Below are 17,311 nucleotides of genomic sequence, written 5' to 3'. Positions count from 1 at the left end.
CACAAATGAAAAGCAAAACTTTAATAAGTAGTAGTACTATACATTTATTGTTGTTTGCATAATACATTCCATTTCAAGTCCAAAAACCCTGTGATGTAGATTATTTAAACAACAAATAGTATATCGGTTTACTGTTTCATTGACAATTTAAGATCACTTGATTCGAACCACTTCAGGTCACGGCAAAACAGACTCTTTCACGTCATTATTTGTCATTGTATTTCCTTAAAACCAAGTGTAAAATAATATCTACGAGGTGTATAACTTCTTAACTCCATTAAAAAACAAAATCAACTCATTATTTCTTTGAATGTATACATGGATCAAATCAAGTGCTCTCACTTTTACAAGAGATCACCACACAAACAGCCCCCCAGCTTTTTTTAGTTGAGTGCAACTGTCAATAAATAATACAGAAAGTGTCACTGCAGCATCTATAAACTGTCATCCGTCTCTGAGGTCGAGGTAAACCAGTAAAAACCTTTGTGAAGCACTCCAAACAAATCTGACAATGGAACAAGCAAAAGAAACAAAGCTGTGATCAGTATTACACACACACTAAAACAAAAATAAAAAAAGATTATTTACCATCCTAGACAGATGTTACATTCTTGTAAGCTTTACTTGACGATAGAGGTGTCACTCAGTCGTAAGATGGACGAGACAAGACTGGGGGACATTCGGCGCGTTTTGCTATAAATTATTTTAAAAACATACACATGAAATTTGCAATTAAGTTTCAAAACATGCATCTTCCGATAAAAAGGTTTAATGCCTACTTTGGGAGTGTTTTCAATAAGCTCAAATACGGGATATACAAGGAGGGCAAAAAGTAGGAATACTCTTATTATATGAAAATGTTTTTTTTTTGTTGAATTTTTTTTAAAATGTACCACATATGTTAAATAAATTGAACCAAGAAAAAAAGAACGTAAATTCTAAAGTATTATTGGACAGGTGCCAAAGAGAGGAAGGCAGCGAAGTAGTAATGATGGGAGTGACCAAGTGAGGAAGCATATCTGAGACTATAGGAAGGGAGCGAGGGCAGAAAAGCATGTGAAGGAAATACCGTGTGGATTTGGAATGATATGCAAATAATGCATGAATGAAAAAACAGGCATGATGGAAGGAAGGTTTAGGGAAGGATGAAGGTGAGGAAGAAAATGATGCCTTTGTTTGAGGGGAAGAAAGGTCAGACTGAGGTCAGAAAGGACTGATGTCAGGAAAAAAAGGCAGAAAAGCTGGTTTAATCGACAGGAGGAAGATAGGATATAAGAATAAAGAGCAACTCTGAAGGATGGCGATCAGAAAATATGTCACAGAAAAAAAACTGAATGTATGTTGAATCACTTTCCAAGTGCATACCTACTTTTGGCCCAGCTTGTAGTGCAGTGCTACCTTGACTTATAACTTTTACAATTGTTTTTCACTTTTCCTCTCATGTCAAATCAGCATTCCTCATTGAAATGAATAGTCATGAATTCAGTAGCCACCAAGCACAATTGTTTATACAACATTTTAATAAGAGTTGAATGTGTCCCTTTGATGGGCATAGCCTATTGAATGACATCACAAGCTTGAGTCAGTTATCCTGTGGATGAACATCTGGGTTGCGGCCGACAGCAGCTCCTTTGACTTTGTCTCTTCTTGCCCACATGCCACAGAATTACAATACCTTATTTGCTTTTTTGTTTTCCCTTCACTCCAGTGGCAGCATATTTGAAGCTCACTCGTAACCAAAAAGAAAAACAAATGAAAACAAAAAGACGAAGCATAACAAAGAATAGACACTTAGGGATATGGGCCAATGTTACCCAAGTGTTTCCAGAGGACCAAAGGGAGCCATGATGGCAAAAAAGACCTGCTTTAGAAAATATTTCGGAAACCCACTTTCATTCCAAAGATGACATTGGGCAGGTGGCATTGTTTTATTTACCGCAACCAACTGAAAACGTTTAATATTTAAGACAACATTATTGTAGACACTATTATAGGGACAAATGCATGCTTAACACATTGAGATGAAATGATAATCTTACTATCTAATAAGATATAAGATAGTCTAGTACTTGACATCCTTGGTCGGGAAGTGGCTAAAATCTGGATAATAACGGCCTGATTGTCTTTGTGTATATCAGGCCAAAGTGATAACGGTCAAGGTAGGTCAAGTGGCTTGTAGGTCAAGGCTTGAGGAGCCGACGATGAGAAGAAAAGAGCGTCAGCGCAGGGCGCCTAATGCGGATGTGGGACTGCGAGTTCCACGGCTTGGAGTTGAAGTGGATGACGTGGGACAGGAGATGTGAGCCAATCTCTTTCCATCAATGGACACTACAGCTTTGTGTTGGCTTTCAAAACTTAGCTTGTAGCAGACATGTGCACATTTTCAGCATCTCTGATCCACTGGTGAAAGGACACTTTGATCCTCTCCTCTTTCATCTATAACTGCTTCAAGCAACAAAGTGTATGCAGGAAAAGTGATTAAGATTGCATGACTGTGTCTTAGGTGTTTTCTTGTGTTATTTTGACTGCAGGATGGCGCCGCGAGAGTGGCTGCCTTTCCAGCAGCTCCTATTTATTTTGTTCTTGTACTTCTCCCTCTCATAATTTTGCTGCTGTGAAGTGGGAATTTCATCATTGTGAGACTTTTTTTTAATCTTAAGTCAAGGTAGCACTGTTTTTGTGAGTGTTCCCTCTTCCCTTTGGATCTTTCGAAATGTGACAAATATGTTGCTGTGCACGATCAACAATAGGAAAGTGATGGATTTGAAATTACTTCAGTTAATTTCCAGTGGCATAAATAAATACGTTTCCAACTCACGGATGGAGTTGCAGATAAGTGCAGACATGGGTGACTTTCACGTTGCACTCTATATTATGTATATGGAAAGGAAAAAGGATTCGGTGAGTGACGGCTGGAGGTGTGGCAGGTGTGTGTGTGGGGTGAGGGTGGGGGGGGGGGGGGGGTTGCAACACTGAAGTGGACGGCATTACAGTATACCGTACTGCATGTTTAAAAGCGGATGAAGGTGGCGTCGATCTGGCGCACACTAGGCAGAGCCAGCATGATCTTTCGCCGATACTGTGGGTCCTTCTGCAGGGGGTTTCTCTCCAGGTAGACAGTCTCCAGGGATTTGGCATTCTTCAGCTCGTCCAGATCCGACCAGTTGTCGATCTGGTTGTCGTTCATCTGTGGGGAGTCACAGCGCTCGTTTAGGACATATTTTTTGGTGCTCTTTGTTTATTAAGGTGGGAGCCCCATCAGAGCTGACTTGGGGTGCGAGGTGGAAAACGTTCTGTACTGGTCACCACCCAATCGCAAGACACATCCAGACTAAAGAGCAACAAGGTAATAACAGTTGGTATTTTTCTATTGTAGTCTTTATTTCATTTTGACATTGTAAATTCAGGTAGTTTTAATTAGCTTCTAAAGTGGGTCTGGACATTTAAAATATATATATATTTATTGCTATACAATATGCAAATGTATAGGTCACCAACTGTGGACACTTTGATTTTCTCCTCTTTCATCTCAAACTGCTTCAAACAACAAAGCGTGTGACGGAAAAGTGGTTAGGACTGCACGACTGTCCGTGTTTTATGTTATGTGTTGTATTTATTTATTTTACTTTATGTGAACTGTTTTGTTAAGCGCTTTGTTACAGCTGCCGCTATTGTAAAAGCGCTATATAAATCAGCATGTATTGTATTGTAATACCGTATACAGGGTCGAATGTAGTTTTAAATTGTACTATCACCACAAGATGGCAGTCATGTTGCACTGACACTGGGTTTTGGACTGACTTATACTACAAAGTCAGTAAGGCTTAATAATTGTTTGTGGATTTGGAATGATATCCAGCACAAACATAGTACCTCGGTCATATAAAAATTCTGAGTTGATTTGTGTGTGTGTGTGTGCGTGAGGAGGAGGAGGGGGAGGCGCAATGGACTAAATAAGTTCTTGGACTTAATTCACACTCTAAATTGTCGTTCAGCGTGACTGTGAGTGCGAATGGTTGTTCCTCTATGTGTGCCCTGGCAACCAGTTGAGGGTCTCCCACGCCCACTGCCTGAGGACAGCTGGGATAGGCTCCAGCACGCCCGCGACACTCATGTGGATAAAGCAGACTGGAAAATAATGGATGCATGGATATCTCACAGCACAAGCCATAGTCAACAAAGAGAAATAAATGGCAGGAGCATTCAGAGGACATTTTAAAACCAAAAACATGAAATACTTAAGTCATACCCAGAACTCCTGTAGCTCTGTTAGATGGCTGATGTTCTCGATCTTCTTCACTCTGTTGGCTGCGATGTCTAGAGTCGTCAGCTTTTTCTGATGGGAGAGAGAGGCATGCTGGGCTGATACAGAAAACATCATGCAGCTGCTGCTGTTGCTGTTGTGAATTCTCACAGCCAGCATAGCGCACAATGGACAGGTTTTTGCCCTGACTCACATTGTTTTCCAAGCCCTCAATGACCTCAATGCCATTGTGGCTCAGGTAGAGCTCTCGCAGGCTGACCAGGTTCTGTAAACCCTCCATTTTAGTAATCCGATTACTCTGAAAGTAAACGCAAAGAAGTTGGAAGGAATGAGTCACTTGAATACAACATTTGGCTGTGAACATTTGGCAATATTTCAGCTAACCCATCTGTGGGTTAGCTGAAATATTGAATTCAACCAAATTTAAAAATATACACATAACTGTTTCCCGTGGGATTTCAGATTAATTGCCATGAGCATTGGAAAAATTTCTCCCTGTAAATACTCCCTGGGCCCAAAATGTGTGAACCCTTGCCTTCATGTCAGTGCTGGGTACCTGAATGCTTAACACAGTTAGGCTGTGTAAACTGTCCATATTCTGCAGCTTGGTGATTTTATTGGTGCCGAGGAATAAGCTTTGCAAAGACGTGAGGGTATCCAGGTTCTCTATGACCTGGGGACACAAAGAAAGCATGATGACTAATGACTTGATTAACACATTTGCAAGCGTGACGACAAACATACGCGAATGCGATTGGAGCCCAGCTCTAGCATTTCCAGACAGGGGAGGTGGCCCAGGTTGGCGATGTTGCCGATTTTGTTGTGAAGCAAAAAAAGTTTCTTCAGCCGAGTCAGCTGCTCCAAACCTTCTACCTTCCTCAGAACGTTGAAGGACACGTCGAGCTGCCTGTGGTTGACCCAAAAAAAAAAAGATTAATTGTTTTTCACAGGGATCATCATGAGTTGTTATATGGTCTATCTGAGTAAGTCACAAAAATGTAGGTGTTTAATTGTCCATTTTTAAAACTATTGGATCATTGATGCTAGTTCTGTTAGCCTGCCTATGGCATTTTAAATTCAGTTTTAGCTTTAGGGAAGCAGACTATGATGAAGCACTTTTTTATATTCGACAAGGCTATGGGCTGACCAATCCTTTCCTTCTTTCCACACAATTACTTGGCCACTAGGTGTTGCCAAAGTAATATTTTGATATCATACATGGCTTTGACCTAAGTACAGGGTGGCCCACTTAAAAGTAGCCCGGATTTTTTTTTAAATTAAAATATTTTTTTAATTTTTTTCAAAACATGTATTTAATTACGTGAATGTTACAAGTGACCCAAGTCTTTCCAAAACCTGTTTTTATTACTTACAGGTTACAAGAGATGCTGGAAGTGTTCCAAAACTGCTCCGGTTATACACGTTGGCGCTGAGCCAATTTTTGTTTGTTTTAGATTATACACGAACAGTAGTGCTCCTACCTTCTCCGGGTGCGTACCACACCTCAAGAAAATGGTGTTTTCCTTGCAGCAGAGAATAGTGATTGTGGAAGGCTATGTGCGAACCGGATCAATTAAGAAAACACAAGAGGCCTTCACTCGCGAGTACCCACAAACAAAACCACCGGCTAAACGTTGTGTTCAGAGCCTGGTTAAGAAATGGCGAGACACTGGCTCTCTCGCAAACGTGAAGAAGCAGAGACCTAAATTAGTCCGGACGCCCGAAGTTGTCAGTGATGTTCAGCAGCGAATTACAAATAGCCCTCACAAGTCAACTCGGAGACTATCCCAGCAAGTTGGTGTATCACGAACGACATGTCAGCGTGTACTGAATTCTCTGAAACTGAAACCATACCGAATTTCATGTGTTCAGGAACTAAAGCAGCCCGATAAAGCTAAACGCATTAATTACTGTACATGGTTGCTGACTAGCATTGCAGACGGACTTTTGGACCCACTGCTATACTTTATGTCATCTCTTGTAACCTGTAAGTAATAAAAACAGGTTTTGGAAAGACTTGGGTCACTTGTAACATTCACGTAATTAAATACATGTTTTGAAAAAAATGAAAAAAATATTTTAATTTAAAAAAAAATCCGGGCTACTTTTAAGTGGGCCACCCTGTACAAAAACAATTAATAGGTGAGAATCAGTCCCCCGCCCCAGACAAAAAATCCTCTTAAAAACACAAATTTGCAAATATTCGGGGGTTCACTGTACATAATTAAAATTTATACTTACTCCAATTGCATGAGCTTGTTCAGGTTCTCCAACTTCCGGATTTGATTGTCATACAAATCGAGTTCCCGCAGTGAGCTCAAACTGTCGAGATTTTCAATTTTTTTGATCAGATTCTGTCGTAAGGAAAGGGTCTATATGGACAAAGAGCAGAAAGGATTGACAATACTGCAGAGTTAAGAGTATTTCTTTCATTTTGAAGAGGAAAAAAAAGAAAATTCAGTGATACAATTTTTTTGACAAGAATTGCTGAATGTATTATAGACTTACTTTTGCTTTCTGTAGCACTCCCAGTCCTTCAATTTTTCCAATACGGCAGTGAACTAGGTCAACATCCTGTGTAAATAAATAAATGAATAAACAGTCACGTCATTTTATACAGAGGTGGAAGTTAAAATCTTCACAAAAGTCCAACCAGTTTAGTTTAACTAAAATTTTAATCATCATCAGAATGATTACAAGACATTTGTATTTACATCAAATTTTACAGAGGTTACCATATTTTGAAATGTTCAGATATAACCCTAAACATTGCAGAGATAAAGGTCTGACGATTGGGATCTTTTTAAATTTTCATTCTTTGGGAGGAAATTATTCAAAATATGAAAAAAGGGAGTGAGGTTGACCACCAATCCCAGAATGACAGCTTGTGTTAAATTTGAATGCCCCAACATTTAACACTATATTTGTTTATTTTTTTAACAAATGACTCAGCATGACTCAGACTTGATCTTAGTTTTACTCTTTTTGTGCTTTCTACTGTCTTCATTGTTCATTCACTGTTTTATTGTTGTATATGTAATATTTGCTCCATGTACAGCACTTTGTATACAGCTGTGGTTGTTTTAAAGTGCTTTATAAATACATTTGAAATGTATTTATAATGTATTGAAATGATTCAGTGATCAGTTATGAGAAATTCTGATTATTGATTAATCATATTGCTGCCATGGAGTGATATCTTTGCATCTCCAAAACTTAAATATATAGCATATTTTTTGTCAACATTGCATTGTTAAAAAGAACAAGCTAATTCCAACACTTGGAATGGGTTAATAATTTTTAAAAATAACATTGAAAATCACATTTAAAAAAAAATCAAGAGCATTGGTGAGTCCCAACAAACCAATAGTAATGATTTATGAAAACAAAGTGAATATGGGCAAATAATGTCAGAGGAAATGTTTTCCTCACAGAGATATGTTAAACAGCTTCCCCTCACCTCCTCATCCGGGTCCAAGGTGATGGTGTCCATGTCAACGGGTGACTCTTCTTTACCTAGTTGGAGAGAAATCATAACAAAAGTGAGAGAAGACCTTTGCTTCAACATCCAATCATTCCTGCATTACAGGACCAGAAACATCACTTGTGATTGCTGTTCCTATTGAGTAAACGGGTTGGGATGACATACTGGTGGCGGGAGGCTGATTTGGATCCATGTCGCCATTGATGCTCTTCCTCCTGGTCTCGTCGTCGCCCGACTCCTCGGACTCGCCCCTCCGATCCACTACAAGTCAGGCACACAAAATACAACACAATCCAAATTAATTTACAGCACACATAACAACAGGGTTGGCTAACACGTTGGACAATTAATTTTACATTTCTTGAAAGAAACAAGATCTCATTAGAGTGAACCAGGTGTTCCCTTTTTCATTCCCTTTTAAATTCTGATCAATTTTTACATCAAGATTGGTAACAACGAGCCTTATGCAATAAGGTTAAGAAGTTGTGCGGTGTTAGGTACATAAATTCCACAGAATAGTCATCTTTTTTTACTCAGTGGAAATTAGATGTCGTGCTTTATAATCACAGCACATGGCCAAATAATGTAACCCTCTGGCACTCCATTAAAAGGTTTAGAAATGTGGTTTCAAGGTAGTGTTTCTAGCCCAGGTCAAAATTCGGATTTAGGATTTGAAATCATGGCTTCAAACCAGGGAGAGGGTTTTAAATAACAGGCATAGGGTTTTAAACCGATGGGTTAAGGTTTCAAAATAGGCTTTCAAGGTCAAGCCCTTCCATCATTTCCGTCTTCATCCTTGCTGTTTTTTACAGTCCAACCATCCAACCTTCTTTTCCTCATGAAAGGAAGAATAATTTCTTCCTCACATCTTTGTATTCTTCCATCCCACTCCTTCCTTCTCATCTTCCATCCTTCCTTTCATACACCTTGAATCCCTCCATCCAACTCCTACCTTCTCATCTTCCATCCTCCCTTCCTTTCATACATCCTTGAATCCCTCTTTTCTTCTGCCTTGCGCCTTAACATACATCCTCTCTTCCCCTATTATTTCCTCTTTCGTTCCATAACATCCTTGAATCCTTGTTTCCTTACATCCATATTATTCTTGAATCATTCATTCCTTCTGCATTCTTTTCATATCAAACAGAGGTCCATTCTAACCATTCTTGTTGCATCGATCATTTCTTCATCATTCCCTTCATCCATTCTTCCTACCATCCACATATCCTTGCATAATTCCTTCCTGTCCTCCATCCATACCATCCTTTAAGCCTTATTTCCGTCTGCATTCTTTCAAACCACCCCCTTGCGCTCTCCCATCCTTCCTTCATTCCGCGGCATGCTAGTTACCTTCAACCACCCTTCCCTTCAAACCGCCCTAGTCGTTGTCCATCCTTCCTCCTCTGTTAACTTTGGTCGCAGTCTGTATTATACACACTGTAAATTGACCGACAACAGTGACATTATATTAAAGAAGCACCAGTCTGCTTATTTAACGTTACAAATGATTTACAACAACGATCTGTACCGATTCGTTCGTGTGGGTGAGTTCCCATCATTCCGTAGCAGTCTGTTTTTCGGTCTGCCGTTCACGTCGTTTAATTGCCATACATACTGAGCGGTGTGAAACAGTTTGTAGAAGAACGTCAGCCACACCATTACCTCCCGAGTACGCGTCGACTTGTCACGCCAGTACAGTATCGGACATGGATTTTCGGGGACAACGTGGTCCGGGTTCGGCGTAAACCCACAACGTCAGCCAAACGAGCCTTGTTGTTAGCACGCTAGCTAGCAAACGTGGGCTGTACATCTGTTATACACACGTAAACGACACTTCGAATACATTCGTGGAGTTAAGAGTCGCTCGTCGTCATAAGTGACAATCAATGTGACTGCTAGTGGAGACGACACGAGTGCGTTCCGAGATTATTTACTCACCTTCCATGTCTTGCGGCTCAACAACAGACAGAGAAGCCATGTTTCCTGTAAACACTCCTGGCAACGTCTCAGCCAATCAGAGGTAAGGGACGTACGTACGACAGCGCGCCGCAAGGTTGCGCCAGTTACACGCAAAGAATTGAACAGTGAATACCCGCATACTCGGTGTCCGCTGATTCGCAAATTCCCTGTTTATTCTTCATTTAATATATCTTGAGTCACCATCACTTCCTCACGGCATTTGTAGAAAGCCATATTGAATGTTCATCAGCATTTCATTTTGGATTTTCACCCCCCGCCCCCGCCCTAATGCATTTAAATGCACAAATTACACAAAGATTTTCGGGGACAGTCGAAAACTATTAAACCCCTATCCCAATGAGGGGTTAACATTTGAAACTGTTAGCGAAGGTAGAAAATGTACGTTCACGTCAAGGTTCGTTAAGGGTCGTTGAAGGTCCCAAACGTTCGCCAAATATTCGTCAGACATTTAAAGGTTTTTGTGTTTTTTCTTGTCGCAAGGAAATTTTGAACCTTTTCCAAATCCCCTTATGACAAGAAAAGTACAGGCCTACTTCAAGTGAACGTCTGGTGACCGTTTGGCAAACATTTGTGACCTTGAACAAACCCTGGCGAAAACACATTGACTAACTTTGCAAACATTCGCCGCTCAGTGGGAAGTAGTTTTAATGTAAAAAGATACATGTGGCCTAATTTATGAGCAATCACGACTTAAATTCACACGCACAAAAACCTTTTATGTGGAAAAAATCCCGGCTGTGTGACACTATCATGGTAAAGCCCAGCCAGACTACCACGTGCTCTTCCGATACAAGGCTAAGCTAGTGTATGGCCGATGCATGCCCATTTCAGCCTGGAATGGACCAGTCGTACGGGAATTTTCCAGAACTTCTCAAAGGCCACCACGTTCGTGAATGATGCACATAACAATGAGAAAACAACACAGATCGAAAAGTGTGGTGTCTTAGAAAATTACAAATGATAAAATACAAAACTGTTCACATGGGTTTTCTTGGGGTACTCCACTTTCCTCCCACATTCCAAAAAATGTGCGTAGTAGGTTAGTGAAACATTCTCAACTGTCCCAAGATGTGATTGCGAGTGTCACTCCAGTGTATGGTACAATCTCTCAGATAATTCTTCAAGGCAATGTCTTGTATTCAGATTAGAATACAGTACATTCTTTCCTGTTTATCATTATCTGGCTGTGAGAAGTTCAACATAACAATGATGTTGCTCAGAAACGCTATAGGAAAAATAATTTGCAATGAACAATATGAAACTGCATCATCTGTACATGGGTAACGTGACGTCGTTAATGTATTTTTAAATGTTGGTTGTAAGTTCAATACTGTACTCGGGTGGTTTATGCAACCGAAAAACCTTGTTATTTTTAATTTAATTTTTTGGTTGTTTTTTTAATATACTTGGCCAATAAATATGATTCTGATTCAGGTGAAAAACATTATAGTGTTAGGCAAAGTGTATTTACATGTTCTTTGCAAATTTCAACAAAATTCTTGTCGTTTCATGTTTACTGGTGGGATGTCAATCATGGTTTTGTGGGCGGAAACTCTTCCACATGTGTCTGCCTTGTCAGCCAATCAGAAGTGAGAATAGGACATCGGTTTACAAAAACTCGGAGAAACTGAAACTCCTGCTTGATAGGCGGAGCCCAACGATGCTCTTGAAGAGGTTTAACTTAATCTTCCGGGACACCTTTGCACGCTGTGAATGGTTTAAAGCATCCCTTTAACCATTAAGTGCACACGTTTAATCTTTTATTCGCGTTTTGGGTATTGGAGAGATGCATTTCGATGGTATTCTTGTCCTTGGGATCCTGGCTCATCTATCACTGGCCTTCCCCGTTGTATTGGGTAAGCAACGCGTTTCATTTATAAATAATCCAAAAAACATGATTTTGATATGAAGATGAAGCCAAGTGTGGTAAAAATAGTGTTGAATTTAGTTGTTATTCCTGCCAAGTGAAATTCCAAGTGAAGACTGTACTGTACTGTGTTGCTGTTCAAATTTGAATGCGCAGAGATTCTCAACTCAACCCCGCTGTGGATTAATCAAAAAAATCATACAACAGCAAACAATAAAACAATAAATTAATAACTAAGACCGTAGAATGCACAAAAACAGTAAAACTAAAAATCCAGTGTCATTTTGTGTCAAACGCCCAAAAATAAAAATTAGGTTTAAGACGAGTTTTAAAGATGTTAAAGGGACTTTTGTGGGTGTGTTTTGACAATAAAAGAATGCTTACAACCAGAGACAATTAAACATGATAATAAAACAATCACAATCACAAGCACAATCGAAACAAACACATAAAATCCATGTGTAGATAACAGTTACCAAAATAAGTTTTGAAGCGTTTAGTGTGCTGGCAGAGCATTCTGATTGTATTTCATTTATGTTAATTCGGGGTAGACCGTTTAGCTTATTCAACCATCTATTTTATATAGCATGACCCAATAAGGTAGCAGGTGAGCTGGGGCCTTTCCTAGCTAACTTTGGGTAAGAGGCGAGCTGTAGACTGGATTCGTCTCCAGCTAATCACAAACACGTAGTTAAACTAACATGCATTCACATTCAAATTTTTGGACAAATTTGAGTCTTCAGGTGCACCATTCGGTTTGGCTTCCTTTGACATTCCACAAAAAAGTTAGATTCATTTAAAACTTTAAATTGTCCATAATTGCGAATGTGTTTGTGTTGTTTGTATTATATGTGCTCTGCAATTGACTGGCAACCCGTCCTAATCAGAACAAGCATTGTAGAAAATACGGTGCTGTGTGGAGGCTGCTGTTTGCCTTTGTGCTTCCTGATACTGTATACCATTTGATTGGCTTTTAAACCCACACTCTAAAAATCTACTTGAAGTTACATTTTAACTCACTTTAATCCCTGTGACCTGAAAGCACCTGCATGGATACTCATCTCTTTCTCTTTGTGTTCAGACGCTGCAGGGATTCAGGTGCAGCAGTGGGTGGTGTCGGGGGTACAGCCTGTCTTGGTGCGGGTCCTCGTCAATGGAGTCCCATATACCGGCGCTACCCCAGAAGTCAACGAAATCTTTCAGGTCATGTCGGCTGATTCGATCTCTCTGAGCCTCCTCGCCAACCAGACTGCGGTATTGGGTGAGACATCACGTTAATTGAATTCCTTTGAAATGTATTTGTTCTGACATTTCTTAGCCTGCTTCATCGTCAATTGGGTTCTGGTTCATATCTTGGCTCAGGCACGCCTGTGTAGAGTTTCACCCTGGACTCTGGCTTCATGTCACATTCCAAAAACATGCATGTTAGGTTAATTGCTAATATTAAGACTAAATTGGCCATATATGTGAGTGTAAATCGTCGTTTGCCTATATTTGCCATAGAAAACTGATATATGCGTGTCTTTGTTGACAGGGAACCACACGGTCCTTCGTTCCCGCGACTGCATATTGCAAGGCCCGGAGCTGTACTGGAGGGACCGGGTTTTCTGCAATGAGTCGCTCTACCTGTCCCTGGACCATGGCGGAGCCTGGATAGCTCACACGCGGCAAGCGACAGCCCTCAAAGCAGCATGGGTGCAGGCCTTGGCGAGCTCGGCGAAGGAAGGGATCTTCCTTCAAGAAACATGTGTAGATCTGATGGAAAAACTGAAGCTTTCTGAGAAGCGGTCAGGTGGAGTAGAGTTATTTCATGCATATTCATGGGTTACAAAACAAATCCACCCATTTGCCTTTCCTTCTGTTGAAGCTAACGACATTTATTTGCAGAAAAGCTTAACTAATATGTCCCAAAAGATCGGCAGAGCCCTGACTGACAAGCATTTACGTAGTCAAAAGTCTAACAACAGCAACATCGTGTCTAAATAGGAGTTTGGGCTCTATTTTCATGACCACCTTGAATCCAAACATGTGTTGTCTAACTGCATAGAACTGGGTTAGACCCAATGTTGTTAATTTTGCAGCTGAATGCAGGCCCGGCAGACCAAGAGGGAGGGCTGCACCAGTGTGGGAGTGTTCACAGTTGACTTCAATCATGGCCAAGCAAAGCAGCTCCTTTCATTTTCTTGAAATGCGGAGCACAAGTCGCGCACGCGAGTCTCGACATGGCGGAAGCACATCTGTGCCATGAATTATGCACTTGGAGACTACCTCCTGACCCCCTACTTCAATCACCATAATTAAAAATACCATAGAATGATTCATAACCAAACTGTCACTCTCCCAGGCGCACAGTGCATACTGAACTACCAAATTGGCAAACACGTGCAGTGCTGATAAGAAAATCGAGATCCACTGACATTGGCGCCACGACACAAATGTGCCCTCGATGAAAATAAAGCCTTTGGCATCTCATAAGTAGGTGGGTGGTTCTGCATGATAATGCAGACAGTATCATCTGGCCCTTGCTTCAAAGTGGCTCTGGATCTTCTCACATGAACGAACAAATCATCTGTGGGGGCATTTTTTTTTAAATACTTGAGCAACTACGATTGAATATTAGACTACATTGTGACACAATATATTTAGTTGACATTCTCGTTTTGTTTTTGTTTTCTTTAATTCCAGGGTTCGCAATGCCTAATTTTCTGATCCCAATCTTGAGTCTACTGGCATTTTCTGGGCTCATGGGACTCAGCCTCCTCCTTTCCAAACAACATGGTGAGTGAGGCTCTTACATTTTTTCATATTGTTTTAAATACTGAAGAGCAAATTGGTGTTATCCTTATCGTAAGGATAATTTCATCCAGTGAAATTAAATGCAGAATCAACTCCTATGTCTCATTGTTATGTCCTGTCATTACACTCCTGCTCATGTTTTTTCCTTTTCTTTTTTTTCTATTTACTTAGGTCTGCGACACCCCGGGGGTAAGAAAACAACATTCCTGACGAGTCTCTGTTAACAGACCTAGATGGTAGATTAGTGGAGAAAGTTGAATATATAATGCACTCTGCACACAGAAACTTAATTTTCACCCGCCTTGTCATCGTTTTTACTTGACTTGTTGTTTAACTGGAGCAACTGATCAACCCTGGTGAAAATCTTTGTTTTTTTCCATGTAGGTGTTCTTGGTTCGATCATACATTACCCCAAGGACATGGCAGATTTCCATCCAGAAAAAAAGGGCAACACTTGGCAAACCTTTTGATTCAAAATTAAACTATGAAAGTACTGTACTCTAAGAGCCCGAGTGCTTGTTTGTTTAAAATTTGCATGTGCAAATATTAATGAAGTGAATAAGCCAACCAATCAATGACTCGAGGATGATAATTGAACAGAAACACGGTACAGTGGGCCTACACCATGGACTCATTTTCTAAATTTGACACACCACAGAGAAGCCAAATTTTGAGTGATGAATAAAAAAAAATCACATGTATGAGGCTTTGAAATCATGACAAATCAAGCTATTCTCTCTGCTCTCCAATACTGCGTGCGTGTCCACTGAAACCACACCCCGCTCAACTGCGAGCACTCAAATACCACCAGAACACACTACTTTGTAATACCACCAAAACATGCTACTTTGTGAGGCATCTTTCTTATGTCTACACATACCTTACATGCTTCAGTCATGAAAATATGTTTGTTTTAAAATCATATGGTGACTGGAACCAGTCCCAACAAGTTGTTACAGTTTTTCTGTGCTGTGACAATGAGGCGCTCTAAAGCAGCCATGGCAACGCAAAGTTGTCCAGACGTTGGCTGCTAACGTCTGATTTTTAAAGAATTGTTTTACCTTGCTTTTCCGCCTTCTCTACCGTAACATGCATCCACTCACGGTGACAATGAGGCACTCTAAAGCAGCCACACCAGCATAAAGTGGCGTTCCATACACTGACTGTCAAGTCGAACTCTTTAAAAAAAATCTATGATATAAACATGATGTATAGCTACTCCACTGGATGGACTTTTGACCCATTTTTTAATGCACTTTATCGCGTGTGTCTTTGTCAGACATAATTCTAATGGAGAAATGAGCACAAAAATGTACACACATTTGCTAATAACTGCTTTTTATGTTTTGTTTTGTACAACTGAGTGAAAAGCAGTAATGTTTGATGCCCACTGTTCAATACCTTGACGCCATCACAGTTATTCTGCGAAATAATGATCGGTGTAATAATTACATGGTATAAATTACAGTTTAAGATACATGTACGCATATGTGTTCTGTGCACAATGCTAAATTGTGTTTTTGTGTTTGTATAAATTTAATTCAAGATCATTTTGCGGTATTGCATACTGTTTTTAAATCTGAGTTGAATGTGTGCAATTCAGTTAAAGATTATTCATATTTTTGACAAAATGAGCCATTGCCTTTTTATTTTGGACCAGTAGATTTCAGTTGCGATGTTTTTTTGATACATTTACGTGCATGCATTAAATTTCTTTTCCACTTGTAGGACTGTTTAAACTTCTCTTGAAAATGGTTTGATGAGTTCGGTTCACTTTTTTCTCCTGGGATTACAATTAGTTAACATTGGTAACATGTTTATCAAAGTGACTAGTTTTATTAAGTTATTAATTTTTGCACATTAAATGGTCACCCTCCTAAAATAATTCATGTTTCATTTTTTTTTCAGAAAACACAGAACCAAAACTATATTCAATTTTAGGGGTAGAATCGCCTGTTGGCCAGAATGCTAAAATGTGTAAGACTAAATTGATAAATGTCAAAATATGACCACAGCCGTTATTTTAAGAGCCTGGTGAAATATATATTTGCATAATAAAATTATAACAAATATATACAGGTATTTTAATTTTGTTAAAAGCTACTTCTTATTCATATCTACACTACTCACAAAAGGTTAGGGACATTTGGCTTTCAGGTGAAATGTAAATGATATATCATGAATGTATGACATTTAAGTGGAAGGATGCACTGTTGATTTCCTCATTTCAATTTATTGAGCCAAAAGTTAACAATGGGTACACCACAAAAATAATTACTTTTCACTAACTTGTCATGTAGTCTTGAACTTCAATTACAGCTTGATGACATCTCAGGGTGTTCACAAGTCGATTTATTGTCTGCTGAGGCAGGGCAGCCTTCAGGTCGTTGAGGTTCTGGGGTGCCGTTTCAAACCTTTACACGGGTACTCAGCTGGATTTAGCTCTAGAGAAAAAGTGCAGACCATTCCGTTTCAGGTACAATAGTCTGACGTGACACTTGGGAGCTTCTCACCTCCCTTCAACGTGCCTGGAGTTGAATGGCATTCATCATCCAATTTCTCAGGGCATTGTTCACAAAGGAGCGGTCATCAGCATAGGATGTGGCCAAAAGACATAAACTTCAACATCTTTCTGTGACTCTTCCAGTCTTTCAGTATCTCTCTTGCAACCTGATGATGACACTCTATGCTCAGCGGCCACTTCTGTCTGAGAACGTCCTTTTTGAATCATCACAATGGCAAGGTACTGTTCATCTATTGTTGTTATCTTGATCTCACGCTGTCAAAATGTGAACAGCACGATGAGGACGACTGTTTAAACAATAGCTCTAATTGAACCCAGGACATTTATTGTAGATATCAACTTGTGCAAAAAGTACTGAAATATTTAACATTTGGACACGCGTTCAAAGGCTTAGAG

General features: G+C 39.9%; 2 protein-coding genes across 5 annotated transcripts; one reads left to right on the top strand and one right to left on the bottom strand.

The window, feature by feature from the left end:
* Positions 1–19: 19 nt before the first annotated feature.
* On the bottom strand, positions 20–9,800 carry ppp1r7 (protein phosphatase 1, regulatory (inhibitor) subunit 7). Of its 4 annotated transcripts, none has more exons than XM_052088083.1 (10): positions 9,687–9,800; positions 7,914–8,009; positions 7,725–7,780; positions 6,773–6,838; positions 6,506–6,636; positions 5,009–5,171; positions 4,821–4,937; positions 4,458–4,562; positions 4,250–4,336; positions 20–3,187 (listed from the first exon to the last, which is right to left on the bottom strand). In XM_052088083.1, the coding sequence occupies exons 1-10, from the start codon at positions 9,724–9,726 to the stop codon at positions 3,011–3,013; spliced, it is 1,038 nt and encodes a 345-aa protein (XP_051944043.1). In that variant the 5' UTR covers positions 9,727–9,800; the 3' UTR covers positions 20–3,010. The 4 variants fall into 4 exon arrangements, with proteins under 4 accessions (XP_051944043.1, XP_051944045.1, XP_051944044.1 ...); XM_052088085.1 differs by lacking the exon at positions 9,687–9,800 and adding an exon at positions 9,411–9,650; XM_052088084.1 differs by lacking the exon at positions 9,687–9,800 and adding an exon at positions 9,277–9,410.
* A 1,557-nt stretch (positions 9,801–11,357) lies between these two features.
* On the top strand, positions 11,358–16,118 carry LOC127616480 (uncharacterized). The gene is made up of 6 exons (XM_052088091.1): positions 11,358–11,584; positions 12,677–12,856; positions 13,130–13,387; positions 14,281–14,373; positions 14,563–14,580; positions 14,776–16,118. Exons 1-6 carry the CDS (start codon positions 11,515–11,517, stop codon positions 14,859–14,861), a joined length of 705 nt encoding a protein of 234 aa, XP_051944051.1. The 5' UTR covers positions 11,358–11,514; the 3' UTR covers positions 14,862–16,118.
* The last annotated feature ends 1,193 nt before the right edge of the window (positions 16,119–17,311 follow it).

The sequence above is a fragment of the Hippocampus zosterae genome, chromosome 15 (genome assembly GCF_025434085.1).
Source record: "Hippocampus zosterae strain Florida chromosome 15, ASM2543408v3, whole genome shotgun sequence".
Taxonomy (NCBI): Eukaryota; Metazoa; Chordata; class Actinopteri; order Syngnathiformes; family Syngnathidae; genus Hippocampus; species Hippocampus zosterae.
This window is presented reverse-complemented; position numbering and strand designations above follow the sequence as displayed.

Excerpts from the sequence above, each read along its gene's own strand:
- ppp1r7 (XM_052088083.1), bottom strand. The coding sequence starts at position 9,726 with ATGGCTTCTCTGTCTGTTGTTGAGCCGCAAGACATGGAAG. Across the intron at positions 7,781-7,913 it reads AAATCAGCCTCCCGCCACCA|GTAAAGAAGAGTCACCCGTT; the intron begins GTATGTCATCCC and ends CTCTCCAACTAG. Across the intron at positions 3,188-4,249 it reads CAGAGCTACAGGAGTTCTGG|ATGAACGACAACCAGATCGA; the intron begins GTATGACTTAAG and ends GACTCCCCACAG.
- LOC127616480 (XM_052088091.1), top strand. The coding sequence starts at position 11,515 with ATGCATTTCGATGGTATTCTTGTCCTTGGGATCCTGGCTCATCTATCA. Across the intron at positions 12,857-13,129 it reads CAACCAGACTGCGGTATTGG|GGAACCACACGGTCCTTCGT; the intron begins GTGAGACATCAC and ends CTTTGTTGACAG. Across the intron at positions 13,388-14,280 it reads GCTTTCTGAGAAGCGGTCAG|GGTTCGCAATGCCTAATTTT; the intron begins GTGGAGTAGAGT and ends CTTTAATTCCAG.